Source organism: Miniopterus natalensis, chromosome 5, assembly GCF_054644295.1.
Source record: "Miniopterus natalensis isolate mMinNat1 chromosome 5, mMinNat1.hap1, whole genome shotgun sequence".
Taxonomy (NCBI): Eukaryota; Metazoa; Chordata; class Mammalia; order Chiroptera; family Miniopteridae; genus Miniopterus; species Miniopterus natalensis.
In genome coordinates this window covers 35,494,238-35,520,375 of record NC_142085.1, presented here as the reverse complement: position 1 = coordinate 35,520,375, position 26,138 = coordinate 35,494,238, and the positions used below count along the sequence as shown (strand labels likewise).

Below are 26,138 nucleotides of genomic sequence, written 5' to 3'. Positions count from 1 at the left end.
GTGCATCATTCCTTACATCTGGACTTCCCTACCCCTCCTTTTGTCATTTGTCCCAATTTTTTCAGCATTCAGTTACACATCTCATCTCTTTCATCAAGGCTTTCTTAATTATTCTAGTGCTGTAACATCACTTCCAGTCATTTGACATTCATATGTATTGCTTTGTTTTGTTGATCACTTCACACTCTCTTGCCTCCAATTTTTTTGTACCTCCCCCGAGGACAGGCTGTGTGCCTTAAACATTGCCTCTTTCTGTTTTAGTTTAATAAATATTCTTTTGTTAGGAAAAAATCCTTAATTATTACTTTGAAATAAACTGTTTACCACCAAAGATTAATATATGATTGCCAAGGATGAATGGGAACATTTTGATGGTTCATTTTAGGTCTGTTACTATTTAAAATCCCAACTGTGGGCAGGCCCATTGCATTCCTGCTTTGTCTTAAGAAGCTCAAGATTCAACTTCCATTTTAATTAGTCATTTAAACATTATAACTTAGTATTATGAATGGTCAAGACACATGATCAGGACCTCCTTGTAGGGCTATGAGAGGTCTTCTCTCAATGGTCACATGTGGAATATTTACTCAGTACACTGCTCTCAATGTCCACTCTTCTCCCAAGTGATTTTGAGGCATTTCAGAAACATGTAGTCATTAAGTCTGTTTTTGCTTTATAGATTTAAACATTTTAAACTATGTCCTTTTTATTTTTTATTAGCTTATGTGCCTCCAAGGGATCTTAGCTTTTCTGAGGTGACTTCTTACAGTTTTAAAACGAACTGGTCACCCGCTGGAGAAAATGTTTTTTCCTACCACATCACCTACAAAGAAGCTACTGGAGATGAAGAGGTCACGGTGGTGGAGCCAGCGTCCAGCACCAGCGTCGTTCTCAACAACCTGAAGCCAGAGACCCTGTACTTGGTCAACGTGACTGCAGAGTACGAGGATGGCTTCAGCATCCCCCTAGCTGGAGAAGAGACCACCGAAGAAGGTGTGATGGGGTTTCTGCCCTTGTTTTCCAAAACTAGGAATTTATTGTAGAACAAAGTTAGAATTTGAAATTACCTTCTGCTTTGTGGTGCAGAACTGTGAATATGTCTGTAAGATTCAGCATCTTTAAAATACAGCTATTCATAAATCTTTTTAAAAAGAGAAAAAAAACCTTTTCATTAAAGCCCTTAGATTTACTTTGGTGAATTTGAGATTAAGAAACATAGAGAACTATTAGTAATTATGGGACGAATTCTTGAAATACAGCTTATCCAACATATTCTGTCCCATGTTTCAATAGTCTCATGTTCAAATAGTTCTGAAACTGCCTTCCTTTATCTATGGATCAGATGATAAATATATATTACCAAATGCTTTCTTTTTTAATTGTGGTAAAATTTATATAACTTAAGATTTACCATTTTAACCATTTTTAACTGTACTTTCCGTGGCATTTATATTGTTGTGCTATTATCACCACATCTATCTCCAGTTTTTTTTTTTATGTTGCAGAACTGAAACTCTGTACCCATTAAACAATAAATCCCCGTATCCCACTCTCCCCTCTTACCTCTACTCCTGGTAACCACTATTCTACTTTCTGTTTCTGTGCATTTGACTACTTTGGGTACCTCATATGAGTAGAATCATCCTTTTGTGACTGGCTTATTTCACTTAGCATAATGTCCTCAAGGTTCATCCATGTTGTAGCACGTGTCAGAAAATCCTTTCTTCCTGTGGCTGAATGATACTTCACTGGATATGTGAACCATGTCCTGTTTACTCACCCGTGATAGATACTTGAGTTGCTTCCATGTTTTAGCTCTTGTAGATAATGCTGCTAAGAACATGAGTGTTGAGATTTTACCAAATGTTTTAAGCATTGTTTGTTTAGATGTGTTCTCTTTGCCAGTTAGAGCTGAATACTTTCTGATACATTTCACTGCGTTAGAATTGGAAGGTACCTGGTTAGGAGGGCAAAGACCAGACAATTATTCTTTAAGATAAATATAGTGACTATTACAAAAGATGCCAGTTGTTATTCTCAGTTTTTATTGGGGATAGGAGAAGAGGCTGAAACAGCACAATAAGGAATTTAAGGTAGTTACAAAGAACTATTTGCTGACGGGGAAGGGACAGGAAGTCCATCCTTAGATACTTGTGACATTCTGATGATTTCTCTGTAATGTCCACATTACTTCTTTATTAACCTGGCTCTTGTTCTTCAGCACTTTGGGTTGGGAATGGGAATATGCCTCAAGAAGGAATTTTAGTCTAAAGGGTTTTTGAGTAGAGGTAACTACATTCATGTGCACTCTAAGTTATGGCCATTGGGCTACTGCAATAGAATTGGGTAATGCCTTTTCAGTTCTATTTGTCTGTAGTGAAATCTGAGATTTAAATATTCTGTAGTCAATAAGGGCATTTCTGATGCAATACCTTCATTAAGCTAGCAATTATTGAACCTTAGACAGGTGTTAGGTACTCTGATAATTGATTTCCATGGATTATCTCCTTTAACCAATTCAATAATCCCTTTAAGTAGTCACATTTTTACCAAGGGGTAATCTGAGGCTCAGAATTAAACATCTATTGGGCTTCGGAGCCAGTATTCAAATCCATTAGTTTATCTGCCTCATTTTGGGGGGCTAATTTAGTCTTTTACCTTTTCATATAAAATGAATCATGGGTGCAAATCTGCCAAAAGCCATTTCTTTTCTTGAAAGATATAATTTCTTTGTCTTTTATGTGTTGGATATTTAGATAAACTTCTAATTGTGTGTGAGGTGCATGAAGGCATGTTACACTGCGGTTTCACCCCAGTGGGCTGGGAAGACAATAACTTTTAGTTCACTTCCCGAGTGTGTTGTCCATGTGGACAATTTTCCCGTTAAACAAATAGGTCATTTAAGCATGTTTACTGAACACAATGTCAATTGATGTTCTCATTTGGGTTTAATCAAAATTTCATTTAGTCTGTGAGTCTATGCATGCTACCCATATTGCAATTTAACCTCAAGATTTAGATCTAATTAGCATTTATTAAGTTCCTGTAATGTATTTGATCCAACACATGTATGGCCTACTTATTCTCCAAGTCAAATGACTGTGCAGATAAAAAGTGAGTGGCAGGACTGACTGGATAAGACAGTTCTTTCAAGTGGGTGAATGTGCTAGGCCTGAGTGTTAGGCATTATTTTCCTACTTTCCTGAGAAAACCTGGTAAGAGTGACAACCTTGGTCACTAATATTTGAAGAAACAAATTTTTACTTTTGAATTTTATGTCAATATGAATTTATCATTTAATAGAGTATTTATGGTTTTAAAGGTTACTATTATATATATCTCTTTATTTGATTAAAAAGTTAATAGTCCTTGGCGTGTTTCTGGATATTGTATTTGTTTCCTGTTTCAGAATCTAGTGACTGGCTAAATGAATGCAGCAGCCAGGATGTTTTCCAAAACGCTGCTCATGGCTTTGTTGAGGCAATGCTATGGACTTAGTGATCAAAGCTAGTTCTGTATTTTTCATATAAAATCAGTTTACTTTTTTTTTTTTAAATTTCAGTGAAAGGAGCACCTCGAAACCTAAAAGTGACAGATGAGACTACAGATAGCTTTAAAATTACCTGGACTCAAGCTCCAGGGAGAGTTTTGAGGTACCGAATCATATATAGACCAGTTGCTGGTGGAGAAAGCAAAGAAGTAACCACTCCAGCCAACCAAAGGAGAAGAACCTTGGAGAACCTGACTCCAGACACAAAATATGAAGTCTCTGTAATTCCTGAATATGCCTCAGGACCCGGCTCTCCATTGAATGGAAATGCAGCCACTGAAGAAGGTAGAGGAAATATACTGACCACATGCTAACAACTAAAATCTTATTCTGCCAGGGAGACGTTGGACAACTGTCCACATACTACAAGCCCTGAAACACTTGGTATCAATTATCTGAGTATTTTGGACTGCAGTCCTTTTGGACTTGAGCTACTCACATTTTTGACTTTTTCATGATAGAATTTATTTGTGTCATTAGAGCTTGAATGCTGTGGTATGGTCTAAATATAATTTTTAAAATATTAAATAATTTAATATAAATTTAAGGATTACTAGGGATTAAAAATCAAACTGTTATGCACCACTGAAACAGATTATATATCACTGCTTCAAAAAATTTTAGAATACTAACCTATTCTTACTTAAATGGTGTGATTTGGCTCCTAAGATAGATTCTGATATTTGTGGCCAATTATTAATATTTGATGTTATTCACTGAGAAAAATTAAGGCATTCATAATTTTCATTTTATTCCTTATTTTGAAAGTTAAAAAAACCATAACAATAATAGCAACATATTAGCAATAATGAACAGTTATTGAGCACCTTATGTGTCAGGTTCTATTTAAAGAGCTTTTCATATATTATTTTATTTAACCTTGCATAGAGTCAATGAAGTTGTTATTATTAATATTCCATTTTAAGAGGAAATTGAGGCTAAGGAAACTAAATAATAACTCAGACTCATGTTGCTAACACTCCATGTATCTGACTTTGTGGACTTGGCTGCCCTAGTGCAGACATTCACAAGGAATATCCACTCTGGTCGGCTCGCATCACTATTTCCCTCCCGGCGTAATGCAACTAATTAGCTTTTCCCGCCCAAAGCCTTGGTGGGTCCGCCTGCTTTCTTCCTCCTCTCTTCCTTTTGGGAAGTCACTGCTTCCCTTTTTCTCTTTCTCTTTGGGGATCTAGGGCTTTTTGTCCTGGGCATCATAAAAAGACCCAGTGACTCTTTATCTTTCTGACTTTTGGAGTAAAAGTGGCTGGCTGTTGTGTGCCCAGTGGAGAGTGTCACAGAGTCGGGTGCCTTGAGACCTTTCAGAGACCACATGGCCACTCTCCGAAAAAGTCATGAAATGTCAAACGTAGCTGCAAAGGGATGGGCAGCCCCTGAGTTTTACCCCAGGCTCGGCCTCACTTACGCTGTTTCCTCTCTTACATATTTTTTTAGGGATAGCATTATTTTTACCATTTATCATTTTTATCACATCAGTGTATTTCCTGGCCATTACATTTAGATGTTCATAGCATTACTTTAACGAACCTTTTTCTATTGAAGATTTCTTAGAGGAATTAAAACCCACATTGTGATACTCATCAACATAGTGTATAGACATTTTTATGGTGCTTTGTTCCACTTTTAGAGAAAACCTTGTACTTTTTTACACGACAGATTCTAACATGAAAGATTTTAACCATGGAAGCGCAGAAGAATTGAATGTCTTTTGCTTTGTTTCCTCTAACGCGTGAGGTCCAATTTAGAAGTGCTTGAACTCTATTGGCTAGTCAACGGTCAGGATATAAATTTAATTTCACACACACATATGCATATAAAGCAGCAAAGTGTTTTCAAGTCATTTTATTAAATAATGAGTTTTTATGTTTTTGTCTTTTTTTAATGAAGTTAGAGGGAACCCAAGAGACTTAAGAGTTTCTGACCCTACCACATCAACTCTGAAATTATCTTGGAGTGCGGCACCAGGAAAAGTGAAACAGTATCTCATCACATACACCCCAGTGGCAGGAGGCGAAACTCAGGAGGCCACTGTGAGGGGAGATACAACCAACGCCGTGCTGAGAGGATTAAAGGAAGGGACAAAATACACCTTATCCGTGATGGCCTTGTATGCGTCTGGGGCCGGGGATGCCCTTTTTGGAGAAGGAACAACGCTTGAAGGTAATTGCTTGTCATAGTTTATAGAGACCTCTCAGCTTGTTTGTGATTGCATTTAGGAGGCTTAAAATGTTTTCAGTGAATGAAATCTAGAAATGTGCAATTCTTTCTCTTAAAAGAAATTGAAAAATAAGCAATCACAGAACTGCCTCTTATTTAGAGATGTAGAATATAAGCAACTGAAAAATTTAACTTGATTAGGAAGAAGTGTATTGGGGAGTTGAGTGCCCAATAAGGTCCTAGAGATGTGTCTGAAATGCCATGGGTTGGTTAAATGGAGAATAGGTATGTGACAGAGTGGGAAGGCAACTTGGGAAACATCTGTGGATGTAGAGCATTTGGGTAACCCAAGGTCACACAGCTGCTTCTATTACCCAGGACCAGATAGGAGCTGTCTGACTCTCAGTCTCTCTTCTTTCACCATGCAGGAGAGCATTCATCATAGCTTGAGAAATTTGAAAATCCAAGTTTCTGTTTGTTTTTCAACTGCCCTCTAAAATTCAGTTGCGTGTTAGAAGTTCAAAGTTAATGCAGTAGTTAGTAAGAACCACACAAGACTGGAGCTGTTTCCTTGGTTCCTTAGAGTAAATTGTCAGAGGCTTCATATCTTTTAGGATCTTTTGAAATATAATGGCAGCTTAGAATGAACTTGCCACAACTACAAAGCAAGTCATGTAAGAGAGAAAAAAATATAAATTTAACTTAACCACATGAGAATGGAATATAATGTTAAAAAGAAATATCAGTGGATGGTTACAACAGTGAGTCAGCACCATAGTTGGGGGCCTAATTGGAAAATCAGGCATAGCTTTTCTTTCTTGTTATTACTGTCTTTTAGATGACTTATTAAAAACGGTTATAGGAAGGGAACAAATCTGAAATATCTTTTGCGATGTGAAATCACAGTGATAGTTGACAAAATATCCATCAAATTTGATGGATCCAGGAATTTGGAGGGTTGTAGATGTTTTAATTAGCAAGGACAAGACTTACAGTAGGTAGTTTTGGTTAAAGCTTCAAGACTTAGTCAAGAATTAAAAACAAATAAAAAAATATTCTAATCAAAATTCTCTCCCAAATAGTGATCAAGAGTTTAATTCTAATAGTCCATAAAATTTGTTTTTAGAAGAAGATTTAAATAAAAGGTTAAATACTTGTGTGTAAAATACTGATTACCAGAAGAGTCCTTGTTTGGCTACTTAGCCATGTAAACTTGATATAATTCCTTAACCCCTCTGAGCCTCAGTTTACCCAGCTATAAAGAGGGAATGATCATTGTTACCCCTTCTTACCAGACCTGTGGAGATCAAATGGGAGAATGTAAGAGAAACTCTTTGGGAACTATAAAATACTATATGCATATGAATTTATCAAGAAGAAATAACATTAACTTTGGACCTGATACCTAATACTTACTTTCATAAGTATTTCAGAGACATTGATTGGCTACACTAAAGTTTTGAAAATAATAAGAGCTAGAAATAGAAATTGCCTTAATTTCAGAGACATAATCTAAACAATAAAAGCATGTGATCTTTATATGTGGAGCCACATTCAAAATTTCTGAAAAGTCTTTCCTTTTCTTTTGATCCTTTGAAGTTCTCTTTCTCATGTGCTTTCCAGAGGCTTTCAATATAGATTGTTCATAGGATTTTTTTTTAAAGGATAAATCTTCAGGCTTTTATTTTTTACAAAACAGTTGTAGATTATTTATATTTGTGAAAATTTCTCCATTATAAGGAATATCTTAGAAATAGTTTAATAGTTTTTTACTTTTGCTTGTAACTTTTAACCTTCTGATGTTCTTCTGCATTTTCTTACTTTAAAAATATATTCATATTCAACCCAAATCTTCTCGATTCTAAAAAATTATGGCATTTTTGCTAAGAATAATATATAAACAAACTTTAGAAAAAACAAAATACATATTTTGATTTAACAGCAAACACATTCTGCTAGGCAAATAAAACCAGCCTCGTGATTTTTCTAGGCTAGGTGTATAGTCAAATTGTGTATAATTTTATAGCTTTGCACAAGTGGTGTAGAAAATCTACCAACTTGTATGCATGTATGTGTGCTAGGGCACATATTCAGTAAAAAATTACTTCTAAGGGAGATACATGGGTAGTAAAATAAATTTTAAAAATTACTCTTTTTCATTTCCTGAGGAGACCAGCTAGATGATTTGCAGGTTTTCTTTAAAAATATAGTTAATTCTTTAAAAATATAGTTAATTCATAACTAAATTGTCAAAACAATTTTCCCCCCATTTGCACCAAACTCTTTACTGTGGTGAAGGATTATGCTGCCAGCTGATTTTATTAACATATTTATCCCATTGCATTAAGTGTGGTAAACTTGACAACTGTGTGAAAGCGTAGTTGTGACTCAATTAAAATAATAGAAGACTTTCGGCCCTGGTTAATCCATTTCATTTTATTGTATTAGCTCAGCCAAATCCACATACCATATACAGGAATAGGATATGATGGTAAGTGCAGGGGATGGAAAGCCCAGGGACAAAGCCAGGCAAGTGCTTTTGAGGGCTGCTGTTTTTCTAATCTGTTTTTCTCTTGGGAGAGGAGGTGGTAAGAGCCTACCATGAAGGAATGTTCCTTTCATCCAGAGGCATGGATCAGCAGGCACGAGCATTCTGTAGGTTGAAAATTTTATAGATTGCCTGAAGTGTATTCTATTCAACTCAGAAAGAATTAAAAAAATATTTAGTGTGGCGTACAACCATCCCCAGCTTGAAAATGTTCCCTAGTACTTTCTTGAAATGCAGCCAATGATCAGAAAATTCCCCTGTCCCTGGAAGAGAGATTTATTAGCACTGGCATTGGGGAAGTTCGTGGTTGGCTCTAGCGCTGTGTGAAATAGAATCACAAAGGCAGAGTTTATTACAGTTTCAGAGCCAAACTTCAGAGGAATCTGAGCACAGACCATTAGGTTTGATTTACATTGTTTTTTCCCTCCTCCTGTTGTTGTTGTTAAAGGAGATTTAATGTGCTTTAGACGTAAATGCTCTTTAAGTTTAGTAGAACTTTTACCTGTCACTGTTAGTGTTTAGAGAGAGGAAAAGCTGTTCTTATAAACCTCAAAATATATAATGTCCATTTTAATTCAGAATTTTGTCACAAATGAATGAAAATTTCAGTTTGGGAATAATACAGTTCTTTTTATTTTTGAGTGTTGTTTTCTGGCTATGGAAAAGATGACTTTTCAGAATTTCCTTTGTTTGAGTTGCTATAGCAACCTGCCAGTGTCCTAGACATGAATGGCTTCCTGTACATCACACCAAGCTCACTCAGATGACATTTGAGTACAATGAGGTTTTTAGCACATCAAGGAATTCCTCTGCGTGGTGTTGAGTAACACGGGGCCCCTCCAAGATGGACTGAACAAGGCCTCTATGTTTCCCTAGATTTACTGCTGTCTCATAACTTGAAAAAAATCATACATTCTGGGTATAACTACTCTGACGTTTCCAGGGAACTAGCACAATCACCAAACAGTAACTCATATTTCCTTTTCTGTGAATTAATGGCTCATCAGAGAACAATCTACATCAAATTGGAGAGGTAACGGTTGTGGAGGAAATGTCACAGACTTTGAGTTTGAAGAGTGGTTTAATTGTTAAGAAGTTTTAAAGAACTATGTCTTGCTTAAAGTAATTAAGTTCACTTATCAATAGTGAACTTTGTCCTTTTGAATGGTGGCTTTAACTTATTGGTTGTAAATCAAGTGTGTTTCCACATGGACATTGTCCAGAAGCAGGTCTTCTGTATTCTGCTGTGGAAAGTTGGATGACTTTTGAGTAAGGCTCTAACGGAAAAGACAAATTGATTTAGAAGAGGGTTTACATTACATTTTCAATTTAACTTTCTATTTTTGAAAGTGGTATGTGAAACTCAATGAAAGCTGGCTGGAACAATCTATAAGATGAAATACAGTTTCATTTCATTATGATTAATTTTTCAGTTATCATCGTTGGCTAATTTGTATTATAATTATATTTGAATTGGATGATGATTTGCTTTCAGAAAGCAAATGGAAAAGGGCTAAGGATGTGTAGGAAAGTTACTTAAATGAGGCATTAGTTCTTTGGCCTCGTATATGGAAAAAAGTAGAAATCAACCCCTTTGGATGTTCAGATCATGAGAAATGCACCTGTCTAAATTACTTCCCACAGAAGCAGCGAGGAGATGCGTGCAAGCAGGCACGGGAAAAATGCTTTCTGAACTTATGTTAATACACTTTATAATCCAGGTGGAAATGCTGGGTATCAACATTTCTGAAACTGATGAATTTTGTATGTTTAAATCTACGATAGAAAAGCACTGTTCTTAGTCCCCTCCTGGCTCTATGCTGGGGAGGACAGGGTAGAGGGGAAAACGACTGGGACGGAATCAAAGGAAGAAAGATGAAGGCAAGCCCTCAGTGTAGGTGGCTCCTTTGAAATGATTGCCAGAAATTCTGCTATTAGAGGTAAAAGTAATATACAAAGCACAGGCGTGTAGTGCAGAATCATGAGATTAAATGTTGTTGAAAACAATGCCACTTCGATAAAAAGCCTGAACAAACCAGAACATCATAAAACACACATTTGTGAGTCTCAGGGCAGAGGGAAAGGAGGGACTCAGGGAGGGAGGGAGCCTTTGCTGGAGGAGAAGCGGATCTAGGTTTGGGGGAAAGTAGTGACAAAGTGGCAGAAGGTCTACTGGAGCTCATTTCTTTTGATGGCCGCCATGGCTATGTCTCCCCCTTGGAGGAGCAGTAATCTTCCCTGGAGAGAGGCTGCAGACTGGTCTCATGACATAATTCCTTTGGGTTCTCTCTCGTTCCTCTTCCTTCCCATACACTCTAGAACAACACTCTCTCCCAAACCCAATCTAATGAAACCAAGACAAATAATCTCTTCCTGTAGTTGCTGATGTCTGAAGTTTCTTAGACTGGGGGCAAAACCTATAATTCAATACGTTAAACCAAACCAAACGCCTTGTTGGGTAACACTTGGACTGAACCTCATTCACAGGAAAATGTGATCAACTCTTGAAGACGAAGCATACAGGGTGGGGCAGAAGTAGGTTTACAGGTGTTCGTATGGGAAGTAATACAATAATTTATAAATAATAATATAAGAATAAGAATAATATAATATAAGAATAAACTCTGTTTCATGTACTCACAACTGTAAACCTACTTTTGCTTCATCCTGTGTGTTGAGAGCCGTTTCCTTTTGAGACAGAAGGGAGGAGAGGAGAGAGTGGTGAGCATTCCATGTGTGTTTGGCATGGAAAGGATGTGATGAAAAGCTTCAATGAACTTCTTAATTCTCTGAGGGTCGGTGTCTAGCCCATTCCACTACCTAAAGGGTGATTCGTTGTGCATGGCCATAGACCAGTGCAGTGTATGAGCCGTCCAGCAGTTCTGCGCAGCATCACTGTGTCCGACGATTTTGACCAGATTTGCTTTCACCACACATGTCTCTATTTTGAAGGAGCCTCATTTCAGAGTGAAAGCAAGTGTGAGGGTTCCTTCCCACACTGATCAAGCACACTTTCCAAATAAATGTCTCTCTAGGCCTCAAAGAGGGGTAGCAAAAAGAAGAGAAAAGAAAGAATTGAGAAGAATAAAGAGTTGTAGAGGAATTAGAGTCACAGAGGAGGTTTAGAAAGCATCAGTGGTTAGGCATCTCTTCAGATATTCCAATTTATTGATTTGAGAAAAGCCTAATCTTAGGCTATCGAGGCAATTCTATTCTCTGATTAGGTCCAGTCCAGTTATTTTGCTCCTGAGGACCCCAGGGCCCCAGGAGGTGACACAGCCTGATGGTGGCCTGCTCAGCTGGTTACACATCTACTTTCAAGACCAGCTTGGCCAGTTGGCAGCCTGCCAATTAAATCATAGGGTGCAATTTAATTGCTTCATTGTTTTTGTAATCTAATATTTGGCCAAGCCAAGATTCCATTTTGAAAAACTTCAAGGGTTAGAGGTCAGATAAAGGTTACTGTCATGAGTATATTGTGTTTTCGAAGTTCTTGGGTGTCATGCAACAGCTGGAATACACAACCCTCTTGCCTTTTTCAGAAAAAGGTTTATCAGTGTGTTTGACAATAGTATAAACTTAATATTTAGCAGTATTCTTATCAAGCTGCCTGATATATAAGAAGCCCATTGAAATGGTTTGCCTTTCAATCTTGGCTACTGGAGCGAGCTGTCTTTCTCCTTCCCTTGGTTGGATTCTATATTTCTTTGTCACTAACATGGAAATGTTGTAATGCCAGTGCCTGCAAATAATGCCTTTTTGTGACACATGCAGAAACTATAATTTTTTGAGGATTTTTTTTGTAATTGAGAACTTAGCATTCACTGGAATTAGTGTTTTTAGCCATTAATTAGAACTCAGTAATATCTTTTTGTTAACATTTTATTTGTATCTTAGAAGGTGCTTTTACAGATTCTTTTCAGGACATTGATAAACCTTGCAAAGGTCTTTATTGCATTTTTACTAGTATTTTGTTCTAGCTTTACAGGTCTTGAGCGTGTTAAAATAGTTGATTAAAATCCTTGGGAATACACGTCTAGTGATCGAGGCACCTTTTGTTTGAAGCCCAGAAATGTCATTGTGAATGTATTTTTGCTTCGGACACAATTCTCTTATTATTTTCTCATAGTGAAATCATTAGCCTCTGCTTGTGAAATTGATGTCTGTTGTCATGGAAAGAAACAATGTCACAAATTCAGTGCTGTAGAAAGTAGAGAGAAAAATGGGCTGAGAAGTACCATCTTTGGGAAGACTAGAAGCTAAAATTATTGTTTATAAATTACTCCAGTGTTAATTTGGAAGATAATTCCCACATTCTAGCTATTGATATATTTTTTGGAATGTCATTAATGCAGTTTTTAGCTCATTTAAATTCAAAGTCAGCTTTAAGTACAATTATTTTACAACAGTTGTTCCTAACTGCAGTTTAGGAAATTTAGGAGGAGAGATACATATGAAAAATGGCAGTATATCAGGCAAACATGTGCTGTACATGTAAAACTTAGAGACCAGTTGTGGGGATATCAATGATTAAAAAACAAAAAACAAAAACAAAAACAAAACACAAAGCTAACCAAAGAAAAAGTTTGTTTACATTTCTGTAAGTAGAGAAAATATAAAGATGTATGGCTGTTTAAGTAGCAAATACAAGTAAAGAAGACCTTTAGATGAAATTAACTTCAAGTATTGAGGGGGAAAAGTCAACATGTTCTTGAAAATAAGTATTCTTGGTTACAGTGAAATATGTAACTAATTTCCCTCTAGAGATGAAATGCCTTGTCAGCAGTTAAAGTTATTTATAATGGAGTTAGAATTTTCCATTTGTACTTGGGGTCTGGTAGGATGCCCAGCTTCTGTTTTATTTATTTTTCCCTTCTAAAGTCTACCATATATGATAGGTTTTTGTTCACCCAGATTTTTTTTTTTTCATTTATTGTTATCTTTACTTTTTGTGCTGAAATTTAATTGTTTAAGTATGAGTATTTTTGATATATTTATTTTTAGTCTTTGATTCAAGTAAAATAATAGCCTTCAAAATTCTTGTAACAGCATTATATATCATTTGCTCGAATATACAATTACTGGTAAAATGTATGCTGTATAAGCAGATAGTTTTATATTTATGTCATACTGTGGCATAAACCCTAGTAAAGGTAGCCAATATAAAGTGACCTGTATATTTAACTTACATTTAAATTATGGAAAGTAAGGGTTTTATTGGAAGACATCTGTGCCTCCTATTAAGTTGAGGTTTCCATATTTTTCCATTTGGGTTGTATTTTTTTAATGAAAGAACCAAAATTTAGTAGCAGACATTTTCGATCAGCTAGAACAAGTGGTGTGCTTTATTTTGATGACTAATCGCTTTTAAGTTTTCCAGAAGAATTGGTGGTTTTTAGTTTCATTAGGGGTAAGCTGTATTGAAAGTTTGCACTTCTGCTTTTTTAACTGCATGAACAAATAGAATTTCCACCAAAAGAAATGATTGTTGGAATTAAGATTTGTGAGTGATTTGAAATTATTGTAAATCATACACTGAAACTGAGCTTTTAAAAATTAGATCAGAGAGGAAAAGATGATGGTACAGAAATAAAGATCTTTGTCTGAAATATAACATTTGGGGATTTAGATGCATTTTTTTTTAGAAGACTTTCTCTTAGGCATATGCTCCTTCATATTTGGATGCCACCCTTGTCCTAAAGGACCTTTCCATCTGACTGGACAGATAGGGGCCAGAGTGATAGGTAGGAATCAGATATAATTCTAAAGTTTTATTCCATCAATCTGTTCCACTGACAGAACAAGACAGTCAGTTCAGAAAGGAGAAATGAGCAACTTTAGATGAACTGAGTTTGAGTCCAGCAAGTTAGGAAGTCTGAGGATACAGTAATATTGACATACCCAGTAGACATTAAAAAATGATTCCCCTTTAATTTCTGTTCTAGAACGTGGCTCACCTCAGGATTTAGTTACTAAAGATATCACTGACACGTCCATTGGGGCTTATTGGACATCTGCTCCGGGAATGGTTCGTGGTTACAGGGTCTCATGGAAATCGCTTTATGATGATGTTGAGGCCGGAGAGAAAAGTCTTCCTGAAGATGCAATTCATACTGTGATAGAAAATCTGCAGCCGGAGACCAAATACAAACTTTCGGTATTTGCAGTTTACAGCACTGGAGAAGGAGAACCTTTGAATGGAGAAGCCACGACTGAATGTAGGTAACATCACAAGTGTGGTTGGGTGTATTAGCTACCTTCACAAGCGACGTGAAGTTGAACTACTTGCATTTTTTTTCTTTACATGATCATTGAGGACTGAAAAATTAGAACCTTTAAAGAATGTGGTTTAAATTCAGTTCATTTAGTATCTAAAATTTATATCAAACTTTGAAATATTGAATTCCTTCCACCTGCCTGTATTTCTCCACCCCGCCCCCTTTGTGGAATGATCAACTAGATAAGAAACCCAACTAGTAAAAAGATCAGGAGCTATGGAAACAGAGAATTTGGGCACATTTATAGCTATATGACCTTGGGCAAGTTACTTCATTTTCTTTGAGCCTCAGTTTTCTAATCTGTAGAAAGCAGTTTCTTAAGAATTGTCCTGAGGATTAAATGGAATAATAATGTTTAAAGCACCAAGCAGAGTGCTTAGCCACTTAGAGATGACTGATAGATGCTAGTGGCTACTGAGACTGTGATTAATTTTAGAATCTTTACTTCTACTGTAGTTGGTGAGGTTAAATCAAAAGTCCACTCAGTTTTCTAGTGGCTCCGATTTGCCTTAATCTCATTAATATTCTTTCTTGTGAATAATTCTGAGTGATGTACCATCATTTATTATCAGCTGTCTAGCGAAGTATGTGTCCATATTTCTTAATTCTCTTTCCTAAAAAGCCATTTGTTAATCATGGGCATTTCTCAAAATTTATAGGGAAATGTTTATTTCTTTTGTTTTGGGAAAACTTTAGGAAAAGAGGAAAGAATGGAGAATTCTTATATTTCCTTTTATTAGAAAGCAGTGGAGGAACTGGGTGATTTTTGGGGGGCCGAGAGTAATTTCAGTTAAGTCCTATATCTAGATTTTAAGTTATTCTTAAATTAAAATCTTTAGGTCTGAGTTGTCTTAAGAATTAATCTTTTCTTTTTCAATCACTGGCAAACTCAGTTGGCTGTGTCTAAGCTTAAATTTGTGTCAAAATTAATGATATTTAAAAGAATCAAGCTCCTTTTAGGAAATTTAAAGAGGTGGAAAGGCATATCTCTCAGATATGAGAAATATGAATGGCTTACATAGTAGTAAATGAAATCTGGTGTTTGAATATATTGGCTGATGTTGTTTAAGAACCTGGCAGAAATTCATCTCTATTTTTGGCAGGAATTCATTTGTTGTAAAGAGAAGCCATGTTGTAAACTTAGGCCAGGTATGACACATAAAGCTAAATTTATTTGTGGGAGTAAAAATACAATTCACTTGGCTGAGAAATTATTGAAGTATATGTATTTAGAGGGAGGGAAAGTTTATTTTTATTTTATTTTTTTAAAGCCTCTCCTCCATCATGTGTTCTTCCCCAAAGATTGAATTTTCAGTTATTTATTTAGGATTGAAAAACTCCACAAGGGACATGTTTTAGCCAAAAGCAAATATGGAAACAGAAATCATAAGTAATCTTTCATCTCTAAGAAGCTGAACATCTAAGAAATTTTGTTTTTCTTGGCTAAATGATTGATTTAAAGGTGGGGGAAGAGGAATGCCTCTTTTGAACTAGGAGCAGACCAGGCAGGAATGAAACATACATTTTATAGAGTGTATGCAAACTGCTTAGACATCTATGCAAATATGAGACGAGCTGAGCACTTTTGTTTGTTCTACTAACATTTTGTTGTTTTACTTTGCCCTCTTTGTGGAAAATAAAGCAGTTTAGAAAGTACTTTGAGAAATTTGAGTCAGATGTGGTATTTAGGTGGTGGATGAATCCTAAAATGTGGATAACTGGGCAGAGTCACTAGGTCATGCTCATGGAGTTTCTTATAAACTTCCAAGGGGACATTTTGGAAGTATTTTCAGGATTGCTTTCAAACTCAGAGGCATGGTATGCGGACTGTTGATAGAAAGAAAACTGTGAATTATGGCTAGAAAGCCAGCAGATGAGAAACTTTCTCAATAGAAAGTTTATCAGTAAACCAGTTCTGGTTTAGCAGAGGTATGGTGGGTGTTGGAAAGCTGCTTCTGAGAGTTACTGAAACATGAAAAAAACTAATGATGTGGGTGTTATAGCATTTTATACCATGTGGCATATCTATCAATGAAGTAAAAATTGATTTTTATTTATGAGAAGCCAACAAAGCTTTTTAAAATTTTTCCCTAAAATTCAAAGTTTGCTATTACAACTAGAATGAGATATGCTGTACTTTATTTAACTTCAATTCCTTTATTTTAAAGAATTAATTAAAAGGCAGGAATATAATTGAAATCTTTGAAGCATTTCAAGGTGTGAAGTACAACATTTCACTTATTAACATATTTAAATTAGAAAATATTTTAAAATTTGGGATTCTCTTCTTTTGGGAATATAAGTTTCTTTATAGATCAACACTTATAATATTTAAAAGTTCATTTGCCTCACTTCTGAGTTGTGTAAAATTTGTCTGAGAATTTTGTATAAAAATGTCTTGTTCTACTGAATAAAAATTTAAGATAGAGACAGGTCAGAAAACATGTTTTAGTACAATCCTTTCTATAAAAGTGTTAGACACACATCAGCTTATTTGTGAAAACTTGTAATAATAACCCAAAATAGATTGTTCTCTTATATACCATTCCCCCCCCCATACTATTTTCAACACCCTATGTAAGGTCTTTACATTTTTTGTTTGAAAATATACATATTTTTTCTTTTAATAGTTCACTTACTTGGAAATAATAGAGAATTGAAGATTAATCTGAATAAATTTTAATATTTACAGAAAGTAATATTCTTGCCTGAGAATTGTCTTAGTTTCTTTAAACCCTAAAACAAAAAAATTGCAACCAATTTACTCTTAGTTGAAATTACACTTTTGCATCTCTTAGAAACAGAATTCATAATCATCTATTGAATTTTTAACCTATTTTATTATTCTTATCTTAGTCCTCTATACATAATGTAGCTTTTGTTTATATGGCTGCTTTCAAGATTTTCCTTTTATCACTGATTTTGTGATGTGCCTTGGTGTCATTTTCTCCATGATTTTTTTGTGCCTAGGGGTCATTGAGCAACTTGGATCTGTGGATTTATAGTTTTATAAAATTTGAAAATATTTAGGCCATTATTTCTTCAAATATTTTATTTATTACACCCCCATTCTCTTTAGTTACTCCAATTATACATGTATTAGTCTGCTTGAAGTTATCGCACAACTCACTGTTGTGCTGTTCTGTCTTACAACCTTTTTCTTTTCCTGTGTTACATTTGGATAGTTTCTACTATTATGTCATCAAGTTCACCAGTCTTGTTTCTACAATTTCTATTCTGCTGTTAATACCATCCTATGTATTTTTCAGCTACAGAAGTTTTGAGTCTCTTTTATATATTCTATGTCTTTATTTAACATACTTAATATTTCTTCTATCATTAACATATGAAATATAGTTATAATAGTTGTTTTAATGTCTCTTTTGAATAATTCAATCATATATGTAATTTCTAATTCTGTTTCTATTGGCTGGTTTTTGTTCTTATTAGGAGTTTTCTTAGCTCCAAAATACCATCAACTGTTGGATTAAACAACAGAAATGTGTTTTCTCACAGTTCTGGAGTCTGGAAGCCCAAGATCAATGTTCTGTCAGAATTTGGTTTCTGGTGAGAGCTCTCTTCCTGGCTTGCAGAAAGCCACCTTTTTGCTATGTCCACTCGTGGGGGAGAGAGAGAGCGAGAGAGCGCTCCTTAGTGTCTCCTCTTCTTACAAGGATGTCATTCCCATCAGATTAGGGCCCTCCTGTTGTGACCCCATTTAACCCTGATTACCTCCCCAAAGGTTCCATTTCCAAATACCATCACATTGGAGGTTAAGACTTTAACATAAACTTTTGGGGAGACACAATCACTCAGTTCATAACATGTGCCATATTTTTTTCTTCTTTGTATGCCTTGTAAGTTTTATTTGATGCTAGACATTGTGAATTTTACCCTTGGGGTGCCAGATATTTTTATTTTCTTATAAACGTCTTTAATTTTTATTCTGGGTTTTTATTCTAGTTAAGTTACTTGGAAATAGTTTGATCTTTTAGAAGCTTTATTTTATTCTCTGTTAGAGATAAACAGGAGAAACCTTTAGTTTAGGGCTAATTTTGCCCCATTACTGGGGCAATAACCTCCTTAGTACTATACATGATATTCCAAGAATTTTGAGGTTTTGTACTCTGGTTAGGGGGAACATTTCTGGCTCTGTGGGATCTCTAGGAATTGCTTTCTCTGCTCTTTTGGGGTGGTTTTTCCCTTTATTTTGGGTAGTTTCCTCATACATAAACACTGATTAGTACTGGGTTGAAGAATCAAGGACGGCCTTTTGCAGATTTTTGGAGTTTTTTTCTCTGTAGTACCATCTCCTCTATAGTACTTTGCTCTGCAAGTTCTAGGGGCCTTGGACTCCCCAAACTCGCAAAACCAACTCCAGAATTAAGGGATACCACCATGCTCCACCTGAATCCCCCCTTCCTGTCCTGGGGCTGAAACCTCTTTCTAAGCCATAAGCCAGGGTAATCATAAAGTGAATTCTCATTCATTTCTTATCTCTCAGGGATCACTACTATCCTGCACTCTCTGATGTCCAATGTCAGAAAAGAGTTTTTCTACATATGTATATTTTTAAATTTTTTCAGGTTTTTAGTTGTTTCAAGTGGTCCTTATCCATTTTAACATGAAAGTTTCTCTTAGAATCAAGAAGGATTCTTTGCAGTGTTTCTTTAAGCTTTAGTTTCTTCCTATAGAAAATGCTTATGACTTTTGAACTGCTAAGATTATTGAACTGAATTAAAAGATCCTGCTTATAAACTTTGATTATGTATAAGAAAAGGGATATATTTAGGTGTGTTCAATGACCTGTTTCTGAGATAATTATTAATAATTGTGAAATATTAGTAAAAATAATTTAATATGATTATATATTAATCAAACACTCTTTATATCCAGTGTTTCCTAAAACACTCAGTGTTTACTAATTTATTTTTAGAGCTCTTGAGATATTTTTATGTGTTAGAGCTTCCTATTCCTTTGTGTTCAGAGTCTTACATATTCATGGCAATCACAAACAAAGAACAATGTTAACTGTAGTCACTCTGGCTAGTCATTTGTAGACTGTACCATTCTTTGAAAAGACCCAAGTAGTACTTCTGACCCTGCATCCATTCATGATTTTTACTATTCCCCAAAGCATGATTGCTATAGGAATTTTTTACAGATGGAAGTATAATAAAAATTTTAAAAGCTCATCTCCGGAAATGAATGTTTTCTTTACTAAGGCCTTTAGAATGCAAATAGGAAATTTGTGCTGTATGAACCTCCATTTTTTATTTATTAGCCAGTAAAAGAAAAAATAATCTTACTGTGATCTCACTGAGATTAGGTCCACATGCCATCATGAATTTATGAGAGATCGTGATGCTAGGCAAGAGAGCAGTGTACATATTTAAGAAGCCGCAGATGAGTTTATTTTCACGTGAATGGGGAGGTGAACATTTATATTTTCTTTCAACATGCTACACATTGTAATCTTTTTTTATCTCACAGTATCCAAAGATTCGAAAACCTTAAAAGTGGATGAAGAAACAGAAAACACAATGAGAGTTACCTGGAAACCAGCACCTGGGAAAGTCATCAACTATCGCGTTGTGTACCGCCCCCGTGGGGGAGGAAGACAGATAGTTGCCAAAGTGTCACCTGCAGCCACCTCAACAGTGTTGAAGCGACTTAAACCCCAGACCACATATGACATCACAGTCCTCCCAATTTACAAGACAGGAGAAGGAAAGCTTAGGCAAGGATCAGGAACAACAGGTACAAAACAGTCATGTTTTTGGGAAGTGTGTCATATTTAAGGAAGACTTTATACATCCACTTTATTTGTAAATGTCTAAAATCAATTCTGTAATAAATTAAATTAGAATCATTTGATAGGATGACTGATGACATGTTATTTTTACCAATTAAGCTCCTGGTAAAATGATTCTACATATCAATGTTCTGATGCTAATCTAAAATTCTGCATTGTAAGAGTTATTTACACTTCCACTTGAGTAGCAATCCTTTAATCAGCATTTTTGTTGCATATTGCATCTCCTGCTACCAGACTTAACTTTCTTAAAAATATACATTTTGAAGTGTAAGGTTTGTGACAATTCTCATGTATGTCACTTAGCTACATCCAATTCAATTTATTATTATAGGGGCTAATAAAAAAACCCCAAAGCCTCGTCTTATGGATAATATTTTAAAATCTTGTTATCTTTACAGCTTCTCGATTTAAGTCACCCAGAAACCTCAAAACATCTGACTCAACCATGTCAAGCTTCCGAGTGACTTGGGAGCCTGCCCCCGGGGAGGTGAAGGGTTATAAAGTCACGTTCCACCCGACAGGGGATGAAAGAACGCTGGGAGAGTTAGTGGTTGGACCATATGACAACACAGTTGTTTTGGAGGAACTTAGGTAGGCATGAACTATATTTGGTTTGTGTTAAAAGATGAATAACTTGTGTAAATTAGTAGGCCTGACACAGCAGAGTTGCCCCTAGAGTGTTTAAAATCAGCCGAAGTTATTTTCTTATTCTTGGTGCCGGTGTAGTTGAGAGGATTCAGAGGCTAGCAACAGAATTTAGGCCTGAGCAGATTTTGTTGGTAATGTTTTAATGATTTTTGTTGTTAAGTGATCAGGGATGGCAGGTTTTCGATAACATCCTGTTTTTAAAAAATTAACATCCATATCACAAGATTTTACCCAAAGCAGCTCTTCCCTAGCAAGCCCTGTGGCAACATGGGGGTTCCTGTGCCTTCCGGAAAGGCCCAGGTGACTCACACTGGGCTTCCGAGTGTGAACCCTCTTCTGGGGTGGGCCGTGGGAGAGAGAAGGCAGGACCTGTGCTTGGTGCCAGCTGGCAGGATCGGGGAAGGGTGAGCTGATTGAGTCTCGCTTCAGGCTATGCAGTGGAAAGCAAGGAAATTTGAGTTTGAACAGCACCCTACATTCATTCAAGTAGAAAGAATGGACTACTGTGCAGTGCCTTTTTGAAAGTTTGTTTGTTGCAGCCATTCATTCAATGATATTGAAGTCTATATAAATGCTTGCTATTTACTTGATAAAGAATAGGAAGGACGAAGTTTACTGGGCCTACTATGTGCCAGGCATCGTGCTAGGTGCTTTATGCTATCTTGCAAGGTACATTTAAGTTATTTCCTTAAAGCCCATGCTTAGAAGCAGTAATGGTGCAGAGCCTGATCCTTCCTTAGATATGCTCAGTGGCCTGGTGGGATGCTATGTGTGATAGAAAGCAAGACAGAAACTAGCTTCCCTCGACTCCTCACTCTGTAAGCTTACTCTAGAATGCGATGGATATTACTGTTCTTCTCTTGCACAGTTATGCATTATAACCTGCTTTGAGTGAAAGTTTGCAAATTAAGAAGAGTATCTTTAACAAAGCAAAAATGCTACTGGTGGGCCAATTATACATACAGACTATATGTTTTCACATTTCAGGGCAGGTACCACCTACAAAGTAAATGTTTTTGGAATGTTTGATGGAGGAGAAAGCTCACCACTTGTTGGACAAGAAATGACAACCCTTTCTGACACAACTGTAATGCCAGTTTTATCTTCTGGTAAGAAGCTGAGTTACATTTCCCTGGGAAACCTCAGTATTATGAAATTATTTCAAATATTCATTGTTAGGTTAATCATACAATGAAAAGTGACTATAAAAATTTTACTCTAAAATTTATTTAAATAATTTACATACTTAAAATTTTCCTCCAAAATCCAGCTAAGCATACTTTTTATAATATAGTTTTAAGGTTTTGCTTGTCAACATTGCGTTGATTACAAATTACTATGTTATTTAAAGATGAGTTGTATGATAGGTCCATAATGTACATTTTCTCTCTTCTTAATGACCAAAAGGCAGTTTTATTTTGTTAAAATAATGGCAGAAATGACTTATCTGGGCTGAGCAAGCAGAGTTGGGTTACATTATTTTGTGGGAACCACAACTTGGGAAGCAAAATGGTAACATAAACCCTTTAGACATTTTTGGAATTGCCACGATCACAGCTTTCAGGTACATGAAGCTAGTTTTGAACATTCTTAGAGGTGCAAGTAGTGGGTAGAATTTACTTTTAAATATTTTCCATCATTTGCTAAAAAAAAAAAAAAAAAAGAGTACATCTGGGCCCTTTAAGAGCAGGCTTGCGAAAGCTTAGGTGCTTGGAACGGTATTTGGGAATCCACAATCCTGACTTGCTGTATGATACACGATGACAACTTTGCACTGTGATGAGCATTGCGTAGTTTCCCCCCAGTGACTTCTTTTTGTAATGTAAAGATCAGATGCTAACATGGCAAGAGGTGGGAAAAATCATAGCTGGTAATGTAGGCTCCTGGAAAACAGCATTTGAAATATGGTGTGGACAAATAAAGTGTCAGATCTTGCTATTTTGCTTTAATGTTCTGTTGTTTCTCCTATGATGATATTAACTGACTTGTATTTTTATTTTGTAGCTTGTGCACTGAGGATATTGGGATTATTCTCTTTCCAAAGCACCCTAGCTTTGTATCAGTGTTTGTGCCTGTTGTCTCTATAGCTCTCAATTTGTGTATTTGTTTGCCTACTTTTTCTAAATTGTCTTTCTTCTCTCTTGATTTTTTTTAAATGTGCCGATTTTACCACCTGTGTTTGCTCAATTATTATGCATAGCAGATAATTAAGTAGTTAATAACTATATAATAACTATCGGGTTTTAAAACAATGATCCTTACTTTAAAAAGGTTTAATTTTAAGAGTTATGTTCCTAATCTTTCATAATATATACAGTAGTTATGTGGGAGCTTAATTATTTTAAAAGATTTTTTGGCTCACTGAAACCTTTTCTAGCTTACACAATTTATCAGTTCATCTCATACTTGTAGGCTAATGACCACTGAATATTATAGAAAAATGCAAATCTAATCTTCAGATCACTTTAAAATGTTATTAAAATTATTAATGCCTTGTAGTTAGATGACTGTACATTCTCATTTATTTCAGCTCTTGAGTTTGTGAGCCCATTCAAATTTATGATGATGGTTGAATTTAAGTCTCCAGGGTCTACAACTGTGGCCAGGAAATATAGTCAAAGATGAAGGAAAAATTTGCCACTGAAATAATCATAAGTGGAATTGATGATTCTTACGACTGTTTTTGAGGTTAATAAATCACATGGACACATTTTCAGTGTCTCAAATTCCAAAGCTAGAAAACTGAAAGTTAGGCAACACTGAGCATCCAGGGGTGGCGGAGGTGTGGCTAGGAAGTAACCCCGCTGAGAATTTGCCTCTTACCCTGCCATGTCTCACAATTGCCATGTCAGGGATGGAGTGTCTCACCAGAGCTGAAGCAGACATTATGTTGCTGGTGGACGGATCGTGGAGCATCGGCCGGGCAAATTTCAGAACTGTGAGGAATTTCATTTCTCGTATTGTGGAGGTCTTTGAGATTGGCCCGAAAAGAGTACAAATTGGTAGGTCCGATGATATTGAAGACATTTAGACATTTTCATTATGCTCTTTTCTATCTGCTAATGCCAATGGTGTTATTTTAGGCCTTGCTCAGTATAGTGGGGACCCCAGAACAGAATGGCAGTTAAATACTCACAGAGACAAGAAGAGTTTGTTGCAAGCTGTGGCAAACTTACCATACAAAGGAGGCAATACGCTCACAGGTGAGTCAAGATGGTGCAGTTGAATTTTGGCTCCTGCTTTTGGTCAAAGCTTGTGGCTAAATAATGATGTGATTCTCTTTTTAAAATCCTACTAGGCATGGCTTTGCATTTCATTCTCCAACAGAGCTTCAGAACCCAAGCTGGAATGAGGCCTAGAGCTAGAAAAATTGGCATCCTTATCACTGACGGAAAGTCACAAGATGATGTTGAGGCACCTGCAAAGAAACTCAAGGATGAAGGCGTAGAGCTGTTTGCTGTTGGTAAGCACTGGAAAGGCTAGCGACGCTCTCGGCCTTGCAAAAGCGGAGGATATTTTTGTAGTTAAAGATGTTTTCCGAAGCGTGAAAAAAAAGCCACATTTTCTCCATCACATAATTTATGAAAGTCATGTGCCAGGGAGTTAATTCATTTTCTCCTTGTGATGAGACAAAATTACATGTCTTCCTGAAAGAAAGCAGTGGCTCAGGGGGACAAATGTACTCTTAACAGGATTCTAGAAAATTCCTCTTTGACTTTCCATGGCACCGTGTTTAGTTTTGATATCCAGCACTTTACTTTTCAGAAAAAAATATCGAAGAGGCACATTTTGGTGAAAAATTGATGCTAGAAGCATTTAGAAGTAGTTAATTCATAATAGCCTTCAGTTTATATTATTTTATGTTTCTTTTTTATAAGTATAGGTAGGTAATCTTTTTATTATTGAGGAAAATTATACATATGTTCTAGTTGTAGCATGTATAATTTTCATTTCATTCTATTATTTTTTCTTTTAATTAGTATATATCCATTTTTTTTTGAGGTATTAAAAATGCGGATGAGCTTGAATTAAGGATGATTGGAACGGATCCTGATGAGATCCATGTATACAATGTGGCAGATTTTGAGTCCCTCTCCAAGATCGTGGAGGACCTCACCACCAACCTGTGTAACAGTGTCAAGGGCCCAGGTAAGGTCAGCCCAGGGTTTCCATCCTTAGCACTGTAATATTTTGGACCCAATAATTCTTGTTTTTGATGTGGGGAGGGGACTCTTTTGTGCATTGTGAGATGTTTAGTAGCATTCCTGTGCTCTGCCCACTGGAAGCCCAGGAGCCATCCCCTAATTGTCACAACTAAAAATATCTTTAGAATTTCCCTAACGTCTGCTGAGGAGAATACTGCCCCCAACTGAGAATCGTTGGTTTAATCCCTGATTTGTTCCTGATGGCATCAAACTAGAAATGATTTCTAGCTTCTTTGAGGATACTTTTAGTTATACGTTCCTGCTCGCACGTGAACACACACACACACACACACACACACACAGATGCTTTATTTCCTAGTGTATACATATTCTCGTGTAAAACATCTTTGCTCTATAATTATCGAGTTTCTATTAAATGGCTGTTCCCAGATTTTGTTTTCTAAAATTTGGTAACATTTTTTCCATTAGAAATGAAAGAGGGGTCTTATATATGATTTGCTTTGCCTCCGCTATAGATTTGATACTTTGCACTTATAACTCTTAAATGTACAGAGACATTATAATTTTAGAGTGTGGACTTTTAGAAATGATATAATCTGTCTTTACCTGTGAAGAAACAGGCTTAAAGAAATTAAATTGCTCAGGGTCAAATGGTTAAAGATATTTGTAGAGGTCTTTGAAAAGAAGTAGGTATTGACAAGGAACTAAGATTTAGAAATAAAGTTATGGAACTGAATTTGTTGTGACAAAGGGTAGAGCAAAATGATTATTCTCCATATAAATCACAGAACAAAACACAGTGAGCACCAAAATTGAAGGGCTTTGGAAAATTAATGACATTATATGATAAAAGATTATTTTAACTACTTGTAATGCAATGTAGATTATGGTAAAGATGATCTTTTATTAATTTGTTCTGGTTTTGGAAAAATTGGAATGAATTTAACAAATA

General features: G+C 35.9%; 1 protein-coding gene across 2 annotated transcripts in view; it reads left to right on the top strand.

Moving 5' to 3' along the window:
• The window catches only part of COL12A1 (collagen type XII alpha 1 chain), a 109,653-nt gene that overhangs the window by 20,049 nt on the left and 63,466 nt on the right, over window positions 1-26,138 (top strand). For both annotated transcript variants that reach the window (XM_087817478.1, XM_016207375.2), the window contains exons 11-21: window positions 721-993; window positions 3,563-3,835; window positions 5,459-5,731; window positions 14,222-14,494; window positions 20,048-20,314; window positions 20,771-20,963; window positions 22,008-22,129; window positions 23,873-24,022; window positions 24,104-24,223; window positions 24,319-24,483; window positions 25,023-25,169. In XM_087817478.1, the coding sequence (XP_087673604.1) occupies window positions 721-993; window positions 3,563-3,835; window positions 5,459-5,731; window positions 14,222-14,494; window positions 20,048-20,314; window positions 20,771-20,963; window positions 22,008-22,129; window positions 23,873-24,022; window positions 24,104-24,223; window positions 24,319-24,483; window positions 25,023-25,169 (2,256 nt within the window). The remainder of the gene's footprint in view (window positions 1-720; window positions 994-3,562; window positions 3,836-5,458; window positions 5,732-14,221; window positions 14,495-20,047; window positions 20,315-20,770; window positions 20,964-22,007; window positions 22,130-23,872; window positions 24,023-24,103; window positions 24,224-24,318; window positions 24,484-25,022; window positions 25,170-26,138) is intronic.